The 19,997-nt window shown below is 49.2% G+C and overlaps 1 protein-coding gene across 1 annotated transcript in view; it reads right to left on the reverse strand.

Annotated features, from left to right (window-relative positions):
- Positions 1–19,997, reverse strand: part of myof (myoferlin) — a 116,225-nt gene that overhangs the window by 3,825 nt on the left and 92,403 nt on the right. The window contains 6 exon segments of the mRNA XM_084323490.1: positions 7,888–7,997; positions 11,050–11,249; positions 12,558–12,657; positions 14,430–14,571; positions 15,143–15,238; positions 17,480–17,568. Of these exon segments, the coding sequence (XP_084179616.1) occupies positions 7,888–7,997; positions 11,050–11,249; positions 12,558–12,657; positions 14,430–14,571; positions 15,143–15,238; positions 17,480–17,568 (737 nt within the window).

The following is a 19,997-nucleotide window of genomic DNA, read 5'->3' on the forward strand; positions in this document are numbered from 1 at the left end:
TTGGCATGCCACCCAAAATTCTCAGCAAGTTCTATAGAAGTATAGCCCTTTTCGTGACTGCGATGTGCAAGCCAGGGGCTTTTGAATACGCAGTCACTTAAAGCTCCCTAGTAGCCAGGTTAATTTGGACCACCAAGCACTGCTTAAAAGCTCTGGGTGGGTCCGAAATATATCAGCTATAAATTTCAAAAGGTACCCAGCGTTCCATTAGGGTTTCACACACACACACACGGCAGGGTTTGAAAGCTTGGCGTTGCTAATAAACATTTTAAATCATTTTTTTTATCCACTTTTTCTCCCATTTTCTATATTTTCTCCCATCCCAATTTCGTATCATCCAATTCAACCCTCCCCTGTCACGAACGCTGTTTCTTGCCTCCCACAAGCCGGCTGCAATGTGGACTAAGTCATACATAGCACAAGTCCCCTCCGGTACTTGAGGTAACAGCAGTCGCATCTTTTCACCTGCGCAGCTCGATCTCTGTGGCGAGGAGTAACGCGTGGGAGGCTCACGCTGCCCCCGACACTTCCTGATTCTACTGCGCAGGCACACCAACCGACCTGTAGGAGTCGCTGTCCACAACGCCCGATCCCCACCCATCAGTTTCCCACCCCCTAATACGGCCAATGTGTATTAGTATGAACGACCAGCTAAACTGAAAGCAATGTGGAGCGCTGGGCTCGAACAGGCAAGCCCAGCGTCTCCGTCATTCGTGGCGAGCGCCTTGCCCACTACGCCACGTAGCCGCCCTCATTTTAAATAATTTTTATAAACTGGTCAACACTGCATTATTTCCGGCGTTGGGTGCATGATGCGCATGCGCTGTGATCACAGCGCAGGCGCACCAGGCAGCCAAATACGGAAATACAGCCGTTTTGAGCAGTGTTGACCAGTTTATAAAAATGATTTAAAATGTTTATTAGCAACGCCGAGCTTTCAAACTCCGCCGTGTGTGTGTGTGTGAAACCCTAATTGAACGCTGGGTACCTTTGAAATTTATATCGGATATATTTCGGACCCACCCGAGCTTTTAAGCAGTGCTTGGTGGTCCAAATTAACCTGGCTACTAGGGAGCTATAAGTGACTGCGTATTCAAAAGCCCCTGGCTTGCACACCGCAGTCACGAAAGGGGCTAATAGAAGTACAGTTGAGAGTGTCCTTAACAGCTCAATCACGGTCTGGTATGGAAACTGCACTGCTAAGGAGAGGAAGGCACTCCAGCGAGTAATTAAACTACTCAGTACATCTCTGGAGCCGCCTTCCCCTCACTACAGGACATTTACTCTACCAGGGCCACCAGGAGTGCACATAATTAAGGACAGTACACACCCCCAGCACAGACTCTTCAACCTCCTGCCATCAGGCAGGCGATACAGGAGTCTGAAAGCCAGGACTACGAGACTGACAAACAGTTTCTACTCACAGGTCATCAGGCTTGTGAATGCCAGATCCCTCACCTAGCCCCCCCCCCCCCCCCCACACACACACACACCTTGAAACTGATCCCCCCCCCCCCCCCCTCCACCCCGCTTTTGTGCCAGGCAGACACTCTGACCCGACTGCTGCTGTGACCACACTGTCACCCTTCCCCCGAACTATGAATCACTAAAGACACTTTTTAACTGCTGCTGTGACCCACTGTCACCGCCATTTATATTGTAAACACTGAATCGGAACGTGCAATGTTACTCACTGTGCCTTGTATATATTATATTGATCTATTTTTACCTTAATTTTTAGCACTCGCTTGTATTTAAATAAGTTCTGTATCGTTAAGGGGCTTAGCTTGGCATCACCTTCTGCACTATCTCGCGTACGTGCACGCGTACTGAATAAATTCCACAAATGTACCTCGAATACCAGTATTAGTCTGACCACACCCCTCATCAGCTTACCTTCATAAGCAGGTGTGTGGTCACCTGCTCTCCTCCTTCTCGCTTTCACCACAAGGAAAGTGCCTCGGTAGTACCCCACTTGACGTGTTGTTAGTTGAAAAGAGTTGTGACTGGTTTACATTGTGCTTAACCTTTTCTTCTCTCACTTGTTGTATAAGAAAAGGTTTGGGTCATAATGTATTCCGCGGAGAGTAGACCCGCTAGACCTACTCTTCACCACCGGTTCTCCATTTCCGCCTCCGTCGTGCGCCTCGGTGCTGGGCTGTTGCCACTCTCGTGGTTGCCGACCCAGCCCGGGAGACTGCCGGTGGATAGTTTTCCTCACCGACGAGCCGAGGGTTCGGTGCCGTCGCTCCGGCGATGGCCTGATCTCGACTCTGGTTCCTCTGGTTCCGGGGAATCGCCCGTTGATGAACGGGGGATTGTCTTGGAGCCGGAGGATTTGCGACGAAAACTTTTTGCGTCTGCTCGCTCGCGTCGCAAGATGGTGGCGTGCAGACGCGAACGGCCTGGGTTTGGGGAATTGCTGGAGACCAGCGAGGACGCGTCCGACTCTGGATTTCTGATGGAAACTGAAGACTTCATGGAGGAGGCGGACGGGTTCTTGTATGATGGTCCCGTGGAGGAGAGTATCCCTCCTCCGGAGACCCCGGAGGGGGGAGAAATGGCTCCATGGGGCGCCTTGTTCGAGGATGTCGAGGAACCACCTTGGCCTCATCAGCAGGATGCCCTACTGTCAGCCGCATCGGATTGTGGCTCCTTGACCAGTCGCAGCCTGCTGTATGCGAGGGATGCGGGTCGGTGGAGGAGGGTTCGCAGGGGGAACTGCGGGCCTTGTTTCCCAAGCTCATGGCGGTAGCCGCCACCGCAAACGGTGTGCCGCTGCCGCTGCTATTGCCTGCACCTGTCCCTGATGACCTCATAGGCCATCCCTGGCAGCGTCCCCCAGTGAGAGGGGTGGACGTTGTCTACCCATTTTTCCCATCGATGGGGGCCTATGTTCGTCGGGGTCAGGCGGTGTCCAACATCATGGGACTAACTCCCGCCTACGTACCAGTTACGCGGGTGTCGGGGTTAGTCAAAGGTATGGGGGAGGGCGTACCTCGGCTTGACAATCCGATGGCCGCGCTCCTCTGTCCGGATATGGTGTGGGAACCCCTATGCAAGCCGGTCCTCCAGGGGAAGTCGGCTAGGCGATTGGCTTATTGGGGTGACCAGTCATTCATCGCTGGTACACAGTCGCTGGCTGCGGCGTCTAACATCGCCCACCTGGCTAGATTTGTATCGGGGATAATGACGGGCGGCACGGATCTGAACGAGGTAAAATGCGATCAGATCACCCAGGCTGCGGGAGCTGTTCTGCACCTTTCCCAGGTGCTGGCCATAGCCATGGGGAAAGTGCGCGCCCTGGCCACCCTGGGCCAGCGTCACCTTTGGCTGGAGCAGGCCCGTGTGCCAGAGAAGAAGAGAGCCCCTCTTCTGACGGCCGCCCTCTCCGACGCTGGCCTGTTCGGGAAGGCCCTGCAATTGATGACCTCAACATGCAGAGAAATGGCAGAGGAGAGATCCGTCCTTCAACCCCATTTTCCGCCTCCCGTCCTTGCCGGTGGGGGCAGAAGGCTTCCGCGACGTCGAGCTGTCTCCGTCGCCGCTACCACTACCTCCACCGCCGCTGCTGGCCCTGCCAAGAGGGCCAGGGGACGAAACGGCGCTTCGGCCACCGCCGGCCCATACCAGACCGGAGGAGACGGTAGGGAACGTCGTGTCCAGCAGACTGTAACCTATCGTCCCTCCGGGGCTCCCCGGGGTGGCAAGACTCGAGCGGCGCGAGGTGGCAGACGCCGTTAGGAGTGACTTTTTCCCCTTTGTGTCCCCTCCTCTACACCCTTCCCGGCCCCTCTGTGATTTTGTGCCTTACACTTTTTTAATTAATAAAAAAAGTTCCCCGATATAAGGGGGACTGTGTTTGGCCGAACAAACTGTGTGTTTCTTCATACAAATCATATGGTGGGGTTGTGTATATATGAATCTACCCTGTTACGTTGGGGGGTGAGTTGTGTTGTGTTACGGGTTTTAAGCAAGGTCTGCAACTTACACTCGGTAATAGGTTCTATTAGCTTGATGCTCCACATGCAATTAGAACTGGTGTTATTCCATTGCTTAACTAAGTATATGTGTTTTCACAACGCTGTGTTGTTAGTTGCAGTAATGCTCGTACGCACATTTTTCATGGCCTAGCCATTACTCTCGTTCAGCGTTCTTCCTATGTATGACATAGGCAACGGGTATGGGATTCACGCACAGGCGACTTGTGTTTTGTTGTAAACCCTTTTTTACATTTTGTGGGTAGCAGGCATTGTATTAGCTTATGCTATGCTTTGTTCTACCGGAGGTTTTCAAGATGGCTACGGTTGTTTTCTGTGTGTAGGGATAAAAGGTGTGTTTTCGGAGGGGGTGTCGAATAAACCCCTCCTTTTTCCCACTTGATTGGTTTAGAGGATTTGTTGATCTTTTCTGCTGAGCCAGTCGGGGCCAAGCCAGTGCTTGACAGGGGGGGGGGTTTCCTGTTATGACAGGATCCGGTGGGTTTCCCCGCCCGTTGTAGCGTTGTTGCTATGGCGACGCCTTCCATGAGCTGGTGTCTTAAAGATGTCGAGGTTGGGCGCAGGACTTACAGCCTGCTGCGCCCGTTTATGTGTCAAACTTGAGTCTGTTGGTCACGTGTCTCACAGTTACATATCTTTTTCTTGACCGTGGTCTCATGTGGGAAGGTGTTTTCTGGGGGAGTCTGGTCTTACACTCTGATTAAAAGGAGTGACTGGATTAAAATCATGTGAAAAACAGGGTTTTTACTCCCAGCTGTGCAGTTGGGTCATACGGGTGATGCCTTTTCTTTATTTTATAAAGAGTTGAATGTGTCTTGATGGATATGAAATGAGGGTCCCTGATGGAAACAAGACTAACGTCTTTCTCAGGTCTGCCTCCCCTTATCTTTTTGTATGTATTCCTGTACTGCAGTCTGTTGGGTAAATGTTTTCATTCATTCATTCATGGAGTTGATTGCATCTCGCCCCTCTTGTCGTTCCCTGGGCGTCTTGGGGATTCAATATGGTGGTCTAAACGACCTATTGTTGATGTGGGTATGTCAGAACGCACACATAGTGCTGGCTCAGGATGTGCTTTGGGCCGTTGCTGACTGGCGCGCCTCGTTTGCTTTGGTAAAACAGCGTTTTTATGGAGCAATTGGGATGGGGGTTTTTTCCTCTTCCGACATCCTGTGTGTTGTCGATGGGTTCCCGCTCATGTCAGGGGATGATGACGGAATGGGTCTGGACATATGGGGAAGGGTCTCACGCCCTAGGGGTGGGCCGCCGGACGCGGTTCATACCGACACGTCTGGGTGGCGCCTTCTTTTTTATGTTGGGATCAAACGCGCATATCTGCCCCTTCTCCTGGGGTTGGCAGGTCGGCGTGATTGGGCACGGGACTGGTTCTGGTCGCGCTGGTCCAGATCAGTGCACCCGTTGTCCGCTGGGGATGCAGATCTGCTGTTCTGGTACCCTGAGGGACTTGGGGTTTTTTCAGGGGGAAAAATGCTAGGTCGATCCGGGTGTCACAGGGTTGAGCGTTATGGGACCCTTGTTGGGTGCGTTGTATTCTGCACTGTCGTAATGGCTTACGGCCGTGCCGACCTGTACGCGTCCGATCTCGTCGGATCTCGGCCGCTGTACGGGTTGGTCTTGGTTGGTACTTGGTTGGGTGACCTCCTGGGAATACCGAGTGCGGGGTGCTGGGGCTGGTCTTCCATATTACGCTCTTCTCTTGCGTTTTGGCGCTGAGGAGCCTGTTGGGTGGGGTTAACCTCCTTGGGATCCTGTGCTCCCCGTATCACCGGGCCCGGTCCGGGGTGATGCTCGTTGACCTGTAGGCCCGGGATAGCCCTGTTGGGAACCGGAACGCGGGCTGCGGCGGTGCCGCAGGTGTGTTTCGGTGTTCTTTCCTGAGGGGTTATGGGACCAACCATTGCATGGGGTGATGCCTGGGTGGTTGGTTCTCTGGTGTGTTGCTGCAGTGTCAACTCCCGGTTCTCCGGTTGAGGGTGCCCCTGCACGTTCATGACGTCTGCCTATCGTATGGGCTTTTCTGTGGGCAGCTGTCAGGGGTCGAGTGGTCTACGGGTCCCACTTCTGACGTGCTGTTTGAAAGCTTGGTTATGCGACAACGCCAGCATACGCCCCTTCCGCCGGGACGGCTGTTCAGCTGTCCTTTCTGGCGCCTGCCTCGTCCGCAGTTTTTCCAGGCTTGGGTTGACAGCCTGTTGCCTGGTCTTTCCCCGGTGCGCTGCCTGCTTCCGTTGGTTACCTCTTGTGTGTTAACCGTGCTGTCTGCCTGTTGCAGGGCTTGTGTTCCAGGCGGTGTGCTGTTGGGGAGGACAGGGCCCGCTCGGCTGAGGGGCCCCTTGTCCGGATACGCTGGCGATGTGGGGGGCGGGGTCACTAGGTGCCCCCCTGGTGGGGTCTTGATGCTGGCATCATGGACTTCTCCGGGCCCCCATTCCAGGGAGCCCGGTCCTTTGGTGGATCTGGGTCTTCCTTCGCGCTCCGCTGCTACGGCCTTGCCACGGGGTTGGGTTTGCTCTTGACCCCGTGATTCTGGGGGCAGTAACGAGGTTGTTCCTCCGTTCGTTCCCGGGTGGCATGCGGGTTGTGCGTGTGTGTAGTCGTGGGGTCAAGCCACGGTCTGCTCACCCTGTGCGTTGAGTTGCTTGAGTGCCTCTTCGCACGGTCGGGTCCGTCGCCTTCCCGTGAAGCCCCTAATAGGGGGGCTACCCGCCATTAGGGGGGGTCGGGGGGGCTCGGCCCTCCCTGTTCTGATGGTTGTGGGGGGCTGTCAGCGGGGTGTATTTGTCAGCCAGCGGCTCCGCTTGGCCTCCCTTGTGCAGAAGGTGATGCCAAGCTAAGCCCCTTAACGATACAGAACGTTAGGTTATGACTATAACCAAGTTCTGTTAGTTAGGGGCGACGCTTGGCATCAGACGGCCGCTGCAGCCCTTGACCTCACCTTGTGGTGAAAGCTTGGGAAGGAGGAGAGCAGGTGACCACACACCTGCTTATGAAGGTAAGCTGATGAGGGGTGTGGTCAGACTAATACTGGTATTAGAGGTACATTTGTGGAATTTATTCAGTACGCGTGCACGTACGCGAGATAGTGCAGAAGGTGATGCCAAGCGTCGCCCCTAACTAACAGAACTTGGTTATAGTCATAACCTAACGTTTTAGTTAAGTGTGTGATTTTGTGTGAAGGGTGGACTAGCAAAGTAAGATTTTCATTGTATGGCAAACTGTCTGTTTAACTGTGCACATGACAATAAACAATCTTGAATCTTACGAACATGTTCGAGAATGAGGACCAGTGTCTTGAAAGAAGGGGTGCTTGGTGCCAGTTTGCATATTCAAAGATCCTTGCACCTCAATGAGGGCAAAGGTGTAGAGATGCTGCAAAGACATTTTCAGTAGTGTATTGAACAATGTGTTGAAAAAAACACATTTACACAAATTGTTCAATATAGAAAGGATTTATAATACACCTAGAGGGGAGCCTTAAAATCGTAGTCTCAGCTTCTGGCTTTGGGACAGACCGTTTTTTTTTAATGCAAGATAGACTGGAGTTATAAAACTGAGATACACTTTTCGGACATTAAAGCAGACTTTTGGAACCGTAGTCCCATTTCTTACTTAGCAATGATGGTACTTAAATCTCCTTTGTGTGCACGGTAGAGTAAACCTCAGTGAGCCTCAGTCAGCTTGTACAGACAGGAACTCGACCCCATTCACTTTGCATTGGTTTGTGGCTAAATATCCGGAGCTAGTGTGAGAAACAGCATGGATTGTGCTGAGAAAGGACTACCGCAAGTAAGGTTCCAAAAATCCAAACTATCCCTTTAAGGTTCAATATTAAGCAAACTTAGCGTTTGTGTGTGTGCCCTCTTACTTGGGAGCGTCCAGCTTTGGGTTCATGTTGGGTTCATCCCTGCCTTTCCCTGCTGGTTTCTCATCCACATCCTTCTCAGGCACAATCTCCAGTGTCATCTCCACCTTCCCCTGTGAAGAGGACAGAACAGACAATTGTGACAGTTGTACAAAGACATCACCAATTTCAGTTGTTTGCAGAGTTTTTATAAAAGGACGTTGCAAGTCCAGGTACTCCCATCGTAGTTTTGAGTAACAAGGCCGATATGTTTAGATGACAGAAGCTCATTATTATATAGCCACTGTGTACATAGTATACACATTGATTGAAAATTGTATTAACAGATTGCAGAATGGGTACAATACAGTACAGCTCAATACACACAATTACATATGGGTATACATAACGAAGGTTATCCTATAACCCTAGTTATATGATTAGCATAGCTTTTCTGCTTCGCCTATGGGATACACTCAGCGCCTAATGCGCGTCAACTGAAAACTTCTCACATGCACCTTCCATCTGCCCGACCACCTCTGGCCAGCCTATAGCCCAGGTGTGGTGATCAGGTCCCCCTTCCTCATTGTTTCAACGAAACGTTTGTGCTCACAGGCCTTCGGCAGTTGGAACGGAAATGTAGTTAGTTAGATAGGTGAGAGATAAGGATATTCCACGACGTCCTTTTTTCAGGACTTGCCCGGCGCGTTCAGAAAAGGAAGTGCTTGGGACCGCTGCTCGTTATGGAGTTTTCCTAGCAGACGGCAATTCCTCGTCGGGGGACGTTATATTTCATTAGCTAGGCTTTTCTGCTTCGCCTATGGGACAACGGGCGAAGCAGGGCACGTAGCCCCGACAAATGCACCCCCTGAGGTCCCCTTCACGACCAGAAAAACATGGGGTGGGGTCCGGCCCCCCTCACGCCTCCTAACGAGGAGCGGAGGGAAGGACACCAATCATACGCAGTGGGGCGCAGTTACCCCAAAACGCACAAGGTGAGTAGATCATGCGGAAAATCGCTGTCTACCTCACCACGCACCCCGCCAGCCGCGGGATGCAGAAGGGGTTCCAGCTCCAAGGGCCGCACTTCTCCTTTACAGAGGCGGGGCCCCTGGCCATGACCGCGAGACAGAACCCCCCCGAAGGTTCCGAAGAAGACCAAGGCCCTCTCCCGGATGTATGACAGCGCCCTACCCCCCCCAGGGCCACGTGCTTCCTATCGAGCCGAGCGTCGAGAGAGGGAGTGCACACATACAGGCGGCCAGCAAAGCGGAGCATGACTGAAACCTGAATGCAGACCAGGGAAGACATTATAGTCTCATTTACCCTGCGTACCCCATTTTCAATTTTACCATATATATACAGTATACATATATAAATAATATATGTCTAAACATATAATACCCTGTTGTCGTGAGACAAACACAGGGGGGGGGAAACCCAGGCCGTCGCTACTCCTTAAGAAGTGCGGTCAGCGGTCACAAGGAAAAAACAAAGCACCAAGCCAGTAGAATGTAATGGCTAGTAAGAAGACACAGCAGGAAATGACGGGGGGGGGGGGGGATCCATTCACTCGAAAGAGAAAGGACACACACCACAGGGTTAAACAAGCACAAGCACGCACCTGTTGATGTACACCTGCCGCGGCTGGTCACGCGCCTCTTTTTCCTTGAATGAAGGCGCCAAGCTCTTCTGGACGGTTCTCCACAAAACACGTCCAAATGACACGCGTCCAGCGGCAGTGTCAGGCTGTCAGTGCCGATGTTTACACGTAGAGATGCCCGGTCAGAGCGCACACGAGTCGACACACGGGTCACGGGGGCGAATGACTGCCCGTTTGTTTTAACACAAAAACTGCCGGTCCTTTCATAGAGCGGACTCGTACTTTTATAAACAAACAAAAATGACACGCAGACACCTCCGTTTCTGACTCCATGTCGCGTGCTGCTCCCTCCGTACCTGGCGAGGGCTGGACCCAGGGAACCCCCCTGTTGTCGGGGATTCCCTCTGACGCGCCTCTCTTGAAGACGCGCTCCGCCACGTCGAGCCTGCAATTAACCATAGCACACCGTGCGGGGGTAAAAAGCATTCGGAAGGCAGCACGCCAGGGCTCGAAAGCCTTCCACCGACCGTGCCATAGCATACCAGCAGTCCCCCGACGAGGAATTGCCGGTCTGCTAGGAAAACTCCATAACGAGCAGCGGTCCCAAGCACTTCCTTTTCCGAACGCGCCGGGGAAGTCCTGAAAAAAGGACGTTGTGGAATATCCTTATCTCTCACCTAACTAACTAACTAAATTTCCGTTCCAACTGCCGAAGGCCTGTGAGCACAAACGTTTCGTTGAAACAATGAGGAAGGGGGACCTGATCACCACACCTGGGCTATAAGCTGGCCAGAGGTGGTCGGGCAGATGGAAGGTGCATGTGAGAAATTTTCAGTTGAGTGTATCCCATAGGCGAAGCAGAAAAGCGTAGCTAATGAAATATAACTGTATATATCTGTAGATATTTGTCAGTATGTGAATTCGGATGAGCAAAATTAGGCCGATGTGAAGAACTGATGATTATGTCTGCTGTTTGTGTGTTTTTCTTTTAAAAATAAAATTGGCCACGCAGGGTTTCTTTGGGTAACGTTACTTGCATGTGACAATGACGCAGCACAGGATTGTGGGCTAACATTGTTTCAATGTACAAAAATGGTATGTACAAAATGTAATTATCATAGCGTTTTATTATTCATACAGATCATATCAACATCTGTAATATCGGTTATCGGTCATGACAGGTTATCAGTATCTGTGAGTCCCTAGTTTCTACCTCCGTTATCCGTTTAACGTTCTTATTCATCTTTGGATTGTAATCGAGTGATAATAAGATTTCCCCTCAGCTCTACAATGGCTCAGGAGGTAGAGCAGTTGTCTGGTAATCGGAAGGTTCCCGGTTCGATTCCCGTTCCCGGGCAGCGTGTCGAAGTGTCTTTGAGCAAGACACTTAACCCCTAACTGCTCCCGATGAGCAGGTCGACACCTTGCATGGTCACTGCCGCTGTCGGTGTGTGAATGTGTGAGTGAACGGGTGAATGTGAGGAACAAAATTGTAAAGCGCTTTGGATAAAAGCTGTTATATAAATGGACCATTATTATTATTATTATTATAAACTGAGTCATCGCCAGCGTTCCATACTTACGCCCAGGACCTTCTGCCCGCCCTCTTCGATGGTGCATGGCCACCAGCCTCTGACGGACTGCTGAGCGAACAGGGACTTGCTCAGGTCAGACTTGTGCGGAGGTGCCGCTACGTCAATGCTGTCCTCCATCATCTCCACCCTGCACTTCTCCGGGGTCTTGGCAGGCGGCGTCAGATTGCGTAAATCCAGCTCCACCGTGCCTGAGATGGTGGGTTCAGATTAATCTGACATCTCTTAACTGATGGGTTCAGATTAATCTGACATATTTTAACTGATGGGTTCAGATTAATCTGACATCTCTTAACTGATGGGTTCAGATTAATCTGACATCTCTTAACTGATGGGTTCATATTAATCTGATATATAGGTACAGATACATCTGATATATAGGTTCAGATACATTTTATATCTCTTAATTGATGGGTTCAGATTAATCTGATACATAGGGGCGACAGTGACAATGCGATTCCCCCGCTCTGATAATAAGATTTCCCCTCATCTCTACAGTAGCTCAGGAGGTAGAGCAGTTGTCTGGTTATCCGGAGGTTCCTGGTTAGATTCCCGTTCCTCCCAGGCAGCATGTCGAAGTGTCCTTGAGCAAGACACTTAACCCCTAATTGCTCCCGATGAGCAGGTTGGCACCTTGCATGGTTGCCTCTGCCGTCGGTGTGTGAATGTGTGAGTGAATGGGTAAAATATGAGGAACAAATTGTAAAGCGCTTTGGATAAAAGCGCTATATAAATGCAGCCATTTACAGGTAAAAAATGTATCCGATATCTCTTTTTTATTTTTTATTATTATCTTTTTCCCCCCCCTTCTTTTTTTGTTTTTCTCCCCTCCCAATGTTAGTCGTTATGCCAATTCCCAATCCCCTTCCTGGTCGTTGTGCACTCTACACCCCCTACCGTCGGTCTGGGAGGGCGGAGACTATCACATGCTTCCTCCGACACATGTGTAGCCAGCCCACCGCTTCTTTTCACCTGGCAGCACGGACTCTCACTGGGAAAGTGTAACGTGTGGAAGGTCACACTACCATTCCCAGATCCTTCCCTTGCTGTGCAGACGCCCCCACCGAACTGTAGGAGTCGCTGTTTACAACGACCAGGACCCACCCTCGCCGGGTTTCCCACCCTCTAACACTGCCAATTGTGTTAGTATGGATGGTCGGCCAATCCGGAAGCACCACAGCTGGATTCGATCCCACTGTCTCTGTGGTGGTAGACAGACGCTTAGTCCGCTGCACTACCCGGCCGCCCTGTATCCGATATCTCTTAACTGAAGACAAAATACTTTATCATGGCTATGTTATATTTCAGTGGTTCTCAATCTCTCCAAGGATTTATTCTAGGAATTATTATATTCTTCTTGGCAGAGAAGTTATGATTTAAGAACAAAGATATAGTTTTGTTTTGGTCTGAATGTTAAAAAAAACACTCCCTTCATACCGTACTTAAAATATTTCAAATCTGCATACAATATATGTGGAGCTTTAAACATAGTTCCTTACCCAGGTAATCATCCAATGAGAACTTGTCGTTGTCCCAGATCTGAACGATCAGCTTGGGGGGTATCCTGAACTCACTATTGTCAAGACTCCAGAAATGTTCCTGTCAAAAATAGAAAATATGAAAACATTTAGGAACGATTATGAAATTAGATTCACATTTATTGTCATCATACAGCACAAGTACAGTACAATGAAAAGAAGTTTGGCATCCAACCAGAGTGCAAATGTAACAGTAAAGTGCAATAGTAATATACAATGTACAGGTGATTAAACTGGGTACAAAATATATAAATTAGTTTTACAGAGTATAGTGCTAATCAAATGTATGTACAGAGTTGTAGTATGCTGTATATACCGTATATATATATATATATGTTTATTCGTACTGTGTATAATGTATATATATCTATCCACATCTATCTGTACATATCTGTAGATACTATATCTGTACATATCCCTTACCTACTCTTACTAGTTACGCTGCTGGCCAGTACGACTTACGACCATAGTGTCTTTATACCTGTATCACTGTACATATTATTACTACAACTCTACATACATCCGATTAGCACAATTACTCAGTAGTACTAATTTATATTTTTTATATCCAGTTTAATCACCTGTACATTTTATATTACTATTGCACTTTACCGTTACATTTGCACTCTGGTTGGACATAAAAATAGGGAAACAATGTCCAGGCACGCACTCCAGGTTTTTCCAAATTTATTGGCAGCCTGATAAAAAAAGAGTAGACAAACCTAGTCTAGTGAGGTGAGCGCGTTCTACTACTTTTTTCACTCTGGTTGGACGCCAAACTTATTGGAGTTGTACTGTACTTGTGCTGTATGATGACAATACATTTGAATCTAATCTAGTGGGGGTTCCTACATGTTCAGGGAGTCTCCAGACCCACTCATCTAATCTAGTGGGGGTTCCTACATGTTCAGGGAGTCTCCAGACACACTCATCTAATCTAGTGGGGGTTCCTACATGTTCAGGGAGTCTCCAGACACACTCATCTAATCTAGTGGGGGTTCCTACATGTCTCCAGACCCACTAATCTAATCTAGTGGGGGTTCCTACATGTTCAGGGAGTCTCCAGACACACTCATCTAATCTAGTGGGGGTTCCTACATGTCTCCAGACCCACTAATCTAATCTAGTGGGGGTTCCTACATGTCTCCAGACCCACTCATCTAATCTAGTGGGGGTTCCTACATGTTCAGGGAGTCTCCAGACACACTAATCTAATCTAGTGGGGGTTCCTACATGTTCAGGGAGTCTCCAGACACACTAATCTAATCTAGTGGGGGTTCCTACATGTTCAGGGAGTCTCCAGACCCACTCATCTAATCTAGTGGGGGTTCCTACATGTCTCCAGACCCACTCATCTAATCTAGTGGGGGTTCCTACATGTTCAGGGAGTCTCCAGACACACTAATCTAATCTAGTGGGGGTTCCTACATGTTCAGGGAGTCTCCAGACCCACTCATCTAATCTAGTGGGGGTTCCTACATGTCTCCAGACCCACTCATCTAATCTAGTGGGGGTTCCTACATGTTCAGGGAGTCTCCAGACCCACTCATCTAATCTAGTGGGGGTTCCTGGATGTCGCCAGACCCACTCATCTAATCTAGTGGGGGTTCCTACATGTCTCCAGACCCACTCATCTAATCTAGTGGGGGTTCCTACATGTTCAGAGTCTCCAGACACACTAATCTAATCTAGTGGGGGTTCCTACATGTTCAGGGAGTCTCCAGACCCACTCATCTAATCTAGTGGGGGTTCCTACATGTTCAGGGAGTCTCCAGACCCACTCATCTAATCTAGTGGGGGTTCCTGGATGTCTCCAGACCCACTCCGGCTCACCTTCTTGGAGACCAGGCAGAGCTGTTCGGCTGGCAGGTAGTCGAAGCCGTAGACAAACCTCCAGTTGAAGTTGCCGTCTCCGTCCAGCGACCTGTAGTGGACGTCCGTCTTCTGCTTGTCCTCCTCCATGCCCGGCATCCAGCTGCCAGAGGGAGAACAACAACAGTTGGAATTTCGCAACAATGGTCCCGTTCCCGTTTCCCCCAAAACCTTGATACTAAACATCGTCGCTCTGGTATTTACACAATCTTTTTATTTTGCCTTTCTATCTTTTTGTCCCATCCCCCAATTTAGTCGTTATGCCAACTCCCTCCCTGGTCATTGCACTGCCCTACTGTTGGTCTGGGGAGGGTGTAGAACTCCCACATGCCTCCTCCGATACATCGCCAGCTACTTATTTTCACCTGACGGCAAGGAGTTTCACTGGGAGAACGTAACGCGAGCGGAGGTTCACGCCATTTCCCCCAGATCCCCTCCCTTTCTCTACCCCACCGGCTTCCCACCCGCGAACACTCTGCCAATTGTGTTCGTAGGGACGACTGACCAAGCCGGAGGTACCGCTGACAGCTGGACTCGAACCCAGTCTCTGCGGTGGTGGTAGGCAAGTGCTTACACCTCTATGCTACCCAGCCAGTGCTCAATGGATACAAATCGATCCTGTAACAGCACGAGTGTTGACGCCACACAGCCTGCTCCGTCCCCGACAGCCGTACCCTTTGACGTAGATATCGCTCATGTTCTCTCCGGTGATGCTGGCCTCATCCAGAGTAACGTCGGTGGTGTTCCAGACCACGACTCGCAGGAAGTACCTGACCAAACGGAGACAATTATTATTAGCGATGCAATAAGATATTCCTTTATTGATCCCCTTGGGGAAATTCAGGCATCATAGCAGCATGGGGGGAGGGGGGGGGGTACAGGTAGTAAAACAACAACACAGTGTACAGGTAGTAAAAACAACACAGGCAGTGTAAACAATTTGGTCAATATGGTCAATATAATTTACTATCTGACTAGCTGAAGAAATATTCACATTATTCACAGTGTCACATAAGGTGCAGTATGCATAAGGTAGTGTTATAATTTACTATCTACTGAGTATACATTATTCACAGTATCACGGTATCCACTGAAATATACATTATTCACAGTATCACAGTATCCACATAAGGTGCAGTAAGCCTAAGGTAGTGTAGGTTGTCCTCCTTGGGTTCCTATAAGTCCCAGGTCAATGTCTGGTAGCAGTCGCTGTCGCTGCCCCCTGTTGTGGAGCCTGGAGGCTGCTAGTCGCTGCCCACTGTTGTGGAGCCTGATGGCCGCTGGTATAAAGGACTGTCCGAGGCGGTTAGTTGAGTGTCGTGGGGGAATGAGTCTGTGGCTGAACGAGCTTCTCATCTTGACTAGCTCGTCGTAGAGGGGGTGGTAGGGGTTCTCCATGATGGCAGCCAGCTTCCTTATCATCCCCCTCTCTGCCATCACCTCAAGTCTAGGTAGCTCGACTCCCACCACAGAGCTAGCCTTCCTCACCAGCTTGTTGAGCTTGTTGGTGTCCTTTGAGTTGATGTATCTGAATCAACTCAATATCAATGTATCTGAATCTAGCTGGAAAATAGGCTACACCCTTTTCTAGGTGTTCAAACCGTCATCAGATTATTTCATATATGTGACACACTTGTAATTTTCAGCTGGATGTCGCACTAGCTAGTTTTGAGATACATCTTTTTGGTATTTGCAGATGTTCTCATCTGATTTCAACAAATCAGAAAGTCTTGGCTTTCATAATTTCATAAATATGATGGATGTGGTATTCTCGGCTCTTGCTCCACAATGGTGGAACAAACTTCCCACTACAGGACAGCCGAAACCCGACCAATTTTCCTCTGTCGACTAAAAGAATATTACTACCTATACTATACTACTACCTACTATGCTAATATGTCTTGACTACTATGCACTCAAGACTGTAACACCCAAGTTTCAACACTGTTTGATGAACATTGTTACTCGGCGGAAAGAGTCGCGCCGTTCCTGCCGACTTGTCGTGCAGAACTTGTAAATCGCTTTGGATAAAAGAGTTCAGCTAAATGACTAAATGTAAAATGTAAATGTGAGGAGGAGGAGGACGATGATGAGGAAGATGATGATAGTTTCTAAGTGTCACAGTGACGGTATCCTCACCAGCGGAGCAGAGGAGGGTCAGGGAGGAAGGGTCATAGAGCAGCAGGGAGGGTCATAGAGCAGCAGGGAGGAAGGGTCATAGAGCAGCAGGGAGGAAGGGTCATAGAGCAGCAGGGAGGAAGGGTCATAGAGCAGCAGGGAGGGTCATAGAGCAGCAGGGAGGAAGGGTCATAGAGCAGCAGGGAGGAAGGGTCATAGAACAGCAGGGAGGGTCATAGAGCAGCAGGGAGGAAGGGTCATAGAGCAGCAGGGAGGAAGGGTCATAGAGCAGCAGGGAGGATCATAGAGCAGCAGGGAGGATCATAGAGCAGCAGGGAGGAAGGGTCATAGAGCAGCAGGGAGGAAGGGTCATAGAGCAGCAGGGAGGAAGGGTCATAGAGCAGCAGGGAGGATCATAGAGCAGCAGGGAGGATCATAGAGCAGCAGGGAGGAAGGGTCATAGAGCAGCAGGGAGGATCATAGAGCAGCAGGGAGGATCATAGAGCAGCAGGGAGGAAGGGTCATAGAGCAGCAGGGAGGAAGGGTCATAGAGCAGCAGGGAGGAAGGGTCATAGAGCAGCAGGGAGGAAGGGTCATAGAGCAGCAGGGAGGAAGGGTCATAGAGCAGCAGGGAGGAAGGGTCATAGAGCAGCAGGGAGGAAGGGTCATAGAGCAGCAGGGAGGAAGGGTCATAGAGCAGCAGGGAGGAAGGGTCATAGAGCAGCAGGGAGGAAGGGTCATAGAGCAGCAGGGAGGAAGGGTCATAGAGCAGCAGGGAGGAAGGGTCATAGAGCAGCAGGGAGGAAGGGTAATAGAGCAGCAGGGAGGGTCATAGAGCAGCAGGGAGGAAGGGTCATAGAGCAGCAGAGGAGGGTCGGGAGGAAGGGTCATACTTCTTGGCCTTGCGCGGTGCGATCTCAAACGGAGGCCCCGGGAGGCCAATGCTTTTGGGGAAAATATCCACCCACATCTGAAGCCTTCCCTGAGAGAGAGAGATCAAGATACAAGATACAAGAGTTTTATTTGTCACGGCATACAGGTATACAGTGAAATGCGGGGGGTCTCGCCCGCAACGATGTGCATAATACAAGTAATAATAATAAGAGTCCAACCAATAGCAATAAACAAAGTAGGCATATCGGTATCTGTACATGAGCTATTTACAGAGCATGGTAGAGAGAGAGAGAGAGACAGACAGACAGACAGAGAAAGAGAAAGAGAGAGAGGGTAAGTCACTGTGAATGTGGCTATATATATATACACATTTAAAAAAAAAATGTAACCCGGCAGGTCAATTAAGAACAGATTCTTATTTTCTATGATGGCCTGGTGAGAGGAAAAAGGGTAACAGGGAAAGGGGACAAAACAAATTGAAAAGAGACAGACGCCGGGTACATAAATCACAGAGGTAAGGGAATGAATTAAAACACACATCAAACAAACAACCAGTTAACAGTTGCAGGTGTGTAAACAACTCTGCGAGAGTCCTTAAAAGCAGTGAGGGGGGTCAATTTGTAAATTTTCTAAGTATTTTGCATCTCGTTCCAACTGCTGGGAGCAATGCAACGGACATTTTGTATTTTTACTTTATTCAAACCCGGGAGTCGATTGAGGGGGGCCCTCATTTTCAATTACAGACTTTACATGATCAAACAAATGTAAATCAAAACACATCAACAAATCATATATCATATTATATCCATATCTGTCTGAATATACCTGCATATAATCCTTCTATATACCTATTTATACACCTGCATATAACACACAACACTGTATGATGGCATGTACAATAATGCTGTATATTACTCTTACTAGTTACGCTGCTGGTCAGTATGACTTACTACCATAGTGTCTTTATACCCGCATCACTGTACATATTAATTCTACAACTCTATACATACTGCTTAGCACTAGTAGTACTAATTTATATATGTTATACCCAGTTTAATCACCTGTACATTGTATATTACTATTGCACTTTACAGTTTGCACTCTGGTTGGACACCAAACTTCTTTTCGCTGTACTGTACTTGTGCTGTATGATGACAATACATTTTAATCTAATCTAACACATAAAATGTAAAATATATATAAATAAATACAGTAGTAGCAGGATCATGCAATATAACAAAAAGACACAATGTGTGAGAGACAGAGATAACCCTACCTGAGAGAGAGACAGATAACCCTACCAGAGAGAGAGACAGATAACCCTACCAGAGAGAGAGAGATAACCCTACCAGAGAGAGAGATAACCCTACCAGAGAGAGAGACAGATAACCCTACCAGAGAGAGAGACAGATAACCCTACCAGAGAGAGAGACAGATAACCCTACCAGAGAGAGAGAGAGATAACCCTACCAGAGAGAGAGACAGATAACCCTACCAGAGAGAGAGACAGATAACCCTACCAGAGAGAGAGACAGATAACCCTACCAGAGAGAGAGACAGATAACCCTACCAGAGAGAGAGACAGATAACCCTACCAGAGAGAGACAGATAACCCTACCAGAGAGAGAGAGACAGATAACCCTACCAGAGAGAGAGACAGATAACCCTACCAGAGAGAGAGACAGATAACCCTACCAGAGAGAGAGACAGATAACCCTACCAGAGAGAGAGAGAGAGACAGATAACCCTACCAGAGAGAGAGACAGATAACCCTACCAGAGAGAGAGAGAGATAACCCTACCAGAGAGAGAGACAGATAACCCTACCAGAGAGAGAGACGGATAACCCTACCAGAGAGAGAGACAGATAACCCTACCAGAGAGAGACAGATAACCCTACCAGAGAGAGACAGATAACCCTACCAGAGAGAGACAGATAACCCTACCAGAGAGAGACAGATAACCCTACCAGAGAGAGAGACAGATAACCCTACCAGAGAGAGAGACGGATAACCCTACCAGAGAGAGAGACAGATAACCCTACCAGAGAGAGAGACAGATAACCCTACCAGAGAGAGAGAGAGACAGATAACCCTACCTGAGAGAGAGACAGATAACCCTACCAGAGAGAGAGAGACAGATAACCCTACTAGAGAGAGAGACAGATAACCCTACCAGAGAGAGAGACGGATAACCCTACCAGAGAGAGAGACAGATAACCCTACCAGAGAGAGAGAGAGAGAGAGACAGATAACCCTACCTGAGAGAGAGAGACAGATAACCCTACCAGAGAGAGAGACAGATAACCCTACCTGAGAGAGAGAGACAGATAACCCTACCTGAGAGAGAGAGACAGATAACCCTACCAGAGAGAGACAGATAACCCTACCTGAGAGAGAGAGACAGATAACCCTACCTGAGAGAGAGAGAGACAGATAACCCTACCTGAGAGAGAGACAGATAACCCTACCAGAGAGAGAGAGAGAGAGAGATAACCCTACCTGAGAGAGAGAGACAG

The sequence above is a fragment of the Notolepis coatsorum genome, assembly GCF_963971535.1.
Source record: "Notolepis coatsorum genome assembly, chromosome: 10".
Taxonomy (NCBI): Eukaryota; Metazoa; Chordata; class Actinopteri; order Aulopiformes; family Paralepididae; genus Notolepis; species Notolepis coatsorum.